At 47.3% G+C, this 6,578-nt stretch overlaps 1 protein-coding gene across 13 annotated transcripts in view; it reads left to right on the top strand.

Annotated features, from left to right (window-relative positions):
• The first annotated feature begins 470 nt into the window (after positions 1 to 470).
• The window catches only part of MAP2K5 (mitogen-activated protein kinase kinase 5), a 274,973-nt gene continuing 268,865 nt past the window's right edge, over positions 471 to 6,578 (top strand). For 9 of the 13 annotated variants that reach the window (XM_021941782.1, XM_021941781.2, XM_021941778.1 and 6 more), the window contains exon 1: positions 1,001 to 1,240. In XM_021941782.1, coding sequence (XP_021797474.1) covers positions 1,106 to 1,240 — 135 coding nt within the window. In that variant the 5' untranslated portion in view covers positions 1,001 to 1,105. Of the gene's footprint in view, positions 1,241 to 1,930; positions 4,358 to 5,458; positions 6,152 to 6,578 lie in introns of those variants that run through there. The other 4 variants (XM_003901104.4, XM_003901103.4, XM_021941785.2 and 1 more) reach the window with 3 other exon arrangements.

Genomic DNA, 6,578 nt, shown 5'->3' with positions numbered 1-6,578 from the left:
TGCACACAACCCCACGAACATTCAGATGCAAGGCTTGACAAAGTGGGGATAACTGGGAGCTGCAGCCCAGTCTTTGAAGCTTTTGTAAAGACAAACGGTCTTCAATGTTAAGCCTTAAATTGGCTTTTGGCGGACTCCAGCCCTAGATCATTTTCACCCTTCGTTTGGTAGATGTTTTCACTTCGCTGTCATTAAGCAGGGTCAGGAAACGAAAGGGCCGTGACCTGGTCGCCGCCGGCGCGGGTGAGGAGGGTCTCCGGAGCGAGCAGGACCAGTCTCTCCCCGACTCGCCACTCGCCACGCGCCACACGCCGCGCGCCGCTTCTTCAGCTCCCAGCGCCGGGGTTGCGTCTTCCCGGGAGCCGCTGCCCTTTTCCAACATGGCGCCGCGGGAGGCGGGTCCCGCTCGTTGGCTCCCGGGGTTCCGGCGCCGCGCGTTTTGGTTCCGGAGTAACAGTGTCGCCGCCGCCGCCTTCCTCCTCCTCATCTTGCCGCTACCGCCGTCGCCGCCGCCGCCGCTGCCGCCGCCGGTCCGCGCGGCCTCGGGTGGCCGGAGCTCAGCCTGCGCGCGCCGCGCCCTGTGTCTCCGGGTGGGGCAGAAGACTCGCCCCTTGACCCTCCCGTGGGGACTCTCCATGGTGTGGCGGCCCTGGGGCTCTTTCTTAATAGCCCCAGACTGAGTCCCTCCAGTCGAGGACCCTCTCCTAGTCCACTGACGAGCGGTGGACACCTGCCGCTGTATCTCCCCCAAACCGAGTCCTTGCCCTGCCGCCTCCTCACACCCACACGGCGGCAGAGAGCTTCACCATAGCGTTCGCTAAACTCCAGAACCTTCCGACCTCAGCTAGTTCCTGCGGGCCTCTGCCCGCTTCCCGGTGCACCCTCCCCGGGAGACACCTCAGACCCCCGACAGCCTGGGCAGGCTCGGTGCCTGCGGGTGCGTGCCTGATCACCCCTCCCCTCTTCCCACCCCCTCATCCGCCAGTCCCTTGTTTTCACCCTCTGTCCTCTACCCCTCACTCCCCTTGTCACCTCTTCGAGCCTCTTCCTAACCAGCGGCCAGTGGGTATCCCCTACCCAAGGATGTGAGCCTCTTTAACCTGTAATGCTGTGGCTAGCCCTTGGCCCTTTTCCTGCCATGGAGAACCAGGTGCTGGTAATTCGCATCAAGATCCCAAATAGTGGCGCGGTGGACTGGACAGTGCACTCTGGGCCGCAGTTACTCTTCAGGGATGTACTGGTGAGTGGTAATCTCAGTGTCCAGATCCCAGCAAGGGGGACTCAGGGACTTGAGCAGTCAGCACCTTGACCACTGGTGACCTGAGCTAGTGGCAATGGCTACTGCTGGCTTCCTGTGGAGGCAGTTTTATTGCTTCAGGCACAGCATTGATAAATTGCAACCACTGAAACCTGGCAAACGTCTAGGACCCTGGGGAGATAGATCAAGCTGACTGAACCCCTGCCCTCAGAGAGCTCATAGCCCGGGCTGGGACACACATATAGTCACAACCACGCAAATGGAAACAGCTGAATCTAGAAGAGATGTTTTTTTCCCCCAAGTGTTTCAGGGAATGTCCCTGGACAGATTCCAGCCCTGTTTTTCTACTGAGTTGTCTGAACTTGGTGACCGGCTGAGAAAGGGAAAAAGGACAACTTTAACTTACCGTGTTTGAGCACACTGTTTAATTTACTTATTTTGAGGCAGGGCCTCAGTCTGTTGCTCAGACTGCAGTGCTGTGGCACGATCTCGGCTCACTGCAGCCTCTGCCTCCTGGGCTCAAGTGATTCTCCTACCTCAGCCTCCCGAGTAGCTGGCACATGCTACCACACCTGGATAATTTTTGTATCTTGTAGAGATGAGGTATTGCCATGTTGCCCAGGCTGGTCTCGAACTCCTGCGATTTGCTTGCCTCAGCCTTGCCAAAGTGCTGAGATTACAGGTGTGAGTTACTGTGTCCAGCCTGAGCAAACTTAAAGCATTATTGAATGTAAGACGTTTTATTTAGAAAAACATGCTGCCCATGACAGTATGACACATCATCCGTTATTAAAATCAGTCCAGTTTCAGAGATAGTAAAATTGAGGGAAAATGTGCATCTTATAATTGGTGATATTTTACTTTCAGATTATTCAGAATATATTTCAAATAAAACGATAGAATTTTAGAGCAGGGTGTAACACTGTAGGTGGGCTGTTTCTTTTTTGCAGATAGTTACTGAGGAGCAGTGAGGTGAAATGGCTTTTCCAAAGCTGTGAGCTCAATACCAGAACTAAAATTGTGTTTCATTGACTTAGTAGGTTTATTTCCCTACATGTTGCAGCCACTTCTGATCTTTCTTTATTCATTTGAGATAGACAGGGTGCCTTGTGGCCCATTCTACATGCTGAATAACTGAAGCATGGAAGACAGAAGCGGACATTCCGAAAAGCACATTGCTAGCAGCAGATCTGTAATGGAACTTGTCTGCAAGTTAAGAGTGGGCAAGGTGGCAGGATCTTGGGAAGAGGGAGATTTGTGATGTGATTTTTCATTGTCTTGGGTAACTCAGTCAAAATTTGATTTCTATAACTTCATTTTGAGTTCTGGATGTTACTGACTGCCCAGGCCATGCACATTTTTGGGTGCCTTGGCTGAGAGCTTTCCATATTGTGCATCAAATGCCATCCTTCTCTTTGTAGCCAGAGTTCTCCACACAGTCACGCACACACAGATTTCCCCTCATGATAAGGCCCAGGCTCCTTCACATGGTCCTCTGAGCACATCTGGATTGGCCCCTGTCTGCCTGGCACCTGTGTCATCTCTCATCACAGGCCTATAAACTTCTGTGCCTCACTTATATAGGTTGATTCTCAGTTCTCCCAGGTGTCCAGACTGTCTACAGTCTGCCCTTCACCGGCCGATTCCCACCTGTCCTTCCAAGCCAAGTTGTGCTTTTTCTCTGTCATTCTTGGTTATATGCCCCACCTCTCTGTTGCCACAGCTTTGTGTGGGTCCCCCAGCAAAGCACATGTTTGATCATGATTCTTTGTCTCCTCCACTAGATGGTAAACTTCTGGAGGAGATAGGTATGTTGGTTTTTGTTTCTTCATAGGACCCCAGAATACTTGTTTAAGAAGGGAACTTAAAAGAGGATGCATGCAATTATGGTTCTGTGGACAGAACATGAGGTTTAGAGTCAAGGAATTTGGGTTTAATTGCAAGCTGTCCCACTAACTAGGCAAGTCAGTCTACCTGTCTGAGCCTTTGTTTCCTTATTTGTAAAACAGGGAAACTTGTACCTTCCTCAAAGACTTGGCAAGATTATGTGAGATTGTGACTGTGATGAGAAAGACGGGCTTTCTCTTACTCATTTAAAACAATGGAAGGTTGATTATTATGTGATTATATTATTTGATTATGTGATTGTTTCAAGAACAGCCCAGTGTTTAAGACCACAAACTCTGGAGCCAAGTTGTTTAAATCGCAAGTTGTACTACTAGGGCAAGTATCTTCTGTATCTCAGTTTCTTTATTTGTGAAAAAAAAGTTGGGGAGGGGTGAAAGTAATGCCTACCTCCTAGAGTTCTGAGGACTCCTTGAGTTGATACATGTAAAGCTCTCAGAAAAACTTAGCACATAGTAAGCGCTCCATTAGTGTTGTTATTATTGATGGGATTGTTATTATAAGGGATTGGACTTGGGTCTTCTGTTTCTTGAGCATCTCTAAGTTGTACCTGGCTCAAGGCTGACTGGCCTAACAGGAAACACTACACAAGTGGCCCCACCACTAGAGCTCAGCATGCCAGGTGCCTGCACACTTTTGGCCAGGTAAGCCCAGGTGGAGCATGTTTTGTCAGGAAGGCCTGACGAAGGACCTGTGGCAGTGGGTGTTCAGTGCTATCTCCTAATGATCCATTTTTTGCAAATGTTCAAGCCCAGATCCTGGCAGACTCCTGTGATCTGTTCTCCAGGTTCACTTCATCTCTTCATCAAGAAAAGGCAAGAACCAACAGACACGTCAGCATCTCTGGCTTGGAACCTTAATCTTTAAAGCCACGTGGAACCTGGAAGAATCGCCTCATCTAATTCAGACTCATTTCAAATGAAGAGGCATGAACCCCACAGGGGCAAAATACCTTGCTAAAGCCACACAGCTAATTTTTGGCAGAACCTGACACAGATGCCAGAAGCAGGTTGTAGTCACCTAGTCAGCCATAACTGAGTGTTTCGGACCTCAAGTCAGCAGTTGAGGGCTCCAGTCACTGTGCATCAAATAGCTAGGAGACCCTGGGCAAGTCACTCCGTCTCTCTGGGCCTTGTCTTTTGTCTGAATCACCAGGGACCGGCTTAAGTATGGAGGCCGACCTGACCCTCAAAGGTAGAGACATTTGGGTCTTCAGTTTTGCAGCTTTCTGTGTTTCTCTTTTTCCCTGGAGACTGAGTTCCTAGTTTTGGGAAAACTGTACAAGAGGTTCTGTTAGTGTGTGATGAGAGAGAATGCTCAACCCTCTCCCCTCTTCTGTTTGTATCCTGTGGTCTCCAAGCTCAGATTTCCCCTCATCTATAAGACTTCTGGGCCAGGAGTGGTGGCTTAGGCCTGTAATGCTAACACTTTGGGAGGCTGAGGTGGGTGGATTGCTTGAACCCAGGAGTTCGAGACCAGCCTGGGCAACATGGCAAAACCCTGTCTCTACAAAAAAATGCAAAAATTAGTAGGGCATGGTGGCACACACCTGTAGTACCAGCTATTAGGGAGGCTGAGATGGGAAAATCTCTTGAACCCAGAGGTTGAGGCTATAGTGAGCCATGATTGCACCACTACATTTCAGCTTGGGTCACCCAGCGAGACCCTATCTCAAAAAAGAAGAAAACACGCACACACACACACACACACACAGATTTCTGTCTAAATTGAGTGTGATTTTTCCTTTCTCCTGAGTTACCAAATACTATTTGCTATTTATGTCTTTTGTTTGGTGCCTATACTCTTAAGTGTTTTGTATTACTAGTCTTTCAGGTTTGTCTTTATCTCCGTAACCAGTTTATAATCTTCCTAAAGTCAAGGATCAAGTTTTATTCTCCTGTAGCCTACAGCTTTGTGATCTTTATGCTCCTGGCATGTTGTAGATACTCAATTATGTTTTGGATCTGTCAGATATTTGTCTGATTTTTTGAAAGGAAGAAGAAAAGCATCAAAAAATGGTCATCATCAAGATATGTAAACTTCAGTTTTCTTTTTCTTTCTTTTTTTTTTTTTTTGAGACGGAGTCTCACTCTGTTGCCCAGGCTGGAATGCAGTGGTGTGATCTTGGCTCACTGCAACCTCTGCCTCCCAGGTTCAGGTGATTCTCCTGCTTTAGCCTCCTGAGCAGCTAGGATTACAGGTACACACCACACGTCCAGCTGATTTTTTTGTATTTTTAGTAGAGACAGGGTTTCACCATGTTGGCCAGGCTGGTCTCAAACTCCTGACCTCAAGTGATCCACCCACTTTGGCCCCCTGAAGTGCTGGGATTATAGGCGTGAGCCACTGCACCCATCCTGGTTTTCTTTTGAAACCTTCTTTAGGTTAGGTACATGTTATATTGTTGAGAGTAGAAGTCACTTTAGCTGGAAAATGTATATAAAATCATCAAATGTACCCTGCTTTAAAATGACCAGTAGATATTCCTGATGTTTAAACTTCTTACCTCTTTGTCATTATGATAGCCCCACTTTATTTGCTTTAGAGAACAAAGTGGTTGTGTTCACATGATTCTCTCACTCAAGTTTGCTTTGTTCTTTCTCCCTTTTCCTCTATCAGATGAGAAGCATGTGTAGCACCTCATCTATGTCGATGGGCTAAGGCATGCCATTGCCACTGAGCAGGTTTTCATGTGGTTGTTAGAACTCTGCAGTTTGATGGGGTCTGCTATTCCGAAGTGGGAAGGAGCTTAAATTAGTTTGCTAACACTATAGAGGCAGAGTTCACATCTCAAGATCAGAGTTTCCTGGAAATAACCGGTGATAACTTAGAGAGTTGGGGATAGAGCAGTTGTTTTCCCCTCATTTTGTTAAACCTACACTGGCTAGAATGGGTGTTCAATAAAAACTGCTGAAGGATGAAGTCAGTGAGTGAATCACCATCCTCCACTGATTCTTGGGTGCTGGAATTTCAAAGTTTTATTTTGAGGTAAGCTCTGTAATATTCCAGTCATAGTGTTTTATTTATTTACCAGACACTAGTAGGGCACTTGCCATGTGCTAGACACTCTTCTGAGCACTTTACAAATACTAACTCATTTGGTAGGTACGGCTAAGATCTGATATTACACATGAGGAAACTGAGGCACAGAGCTTTTGTGGACTCAGTTGTGCGAGAGAGCTGGCATCCAGCTGTAGCCGTTTGGCTGCAATTTCATGTTTTCAGGCTTTCCACTGGATTACCTGTGTGCTTTGTTCTGTACTACCTTTACAGTTTCCTGTCCATAAATACTTTCTAACTATGAGAGTGTAGAAAGAATTTTTTAACACTAAAATCTTTTATAGATACTTCCTCAAAAAGTTGATGTTTCATTTGTGAAGACTAGAGTCGGAAAAAAATAATCTCTTTTGGCTGT

This window comes from Papio anubis, chromosome 7, assembly GCF_008728515.1.
Source record: "Papio anubis isolate 15944 chromosome 7, Panubis1.0, whole genome shotgun sequence".
NCBI lineage: Eukaryota > Metazoa > Chordata > Mammalia > Primates > Cercopithecidae > Papio > Papio anubis.
Note: the sequence above shows the minus strand (reverse complement) of the source record. Positions and strands in the feature narration are given on the sequence as shown.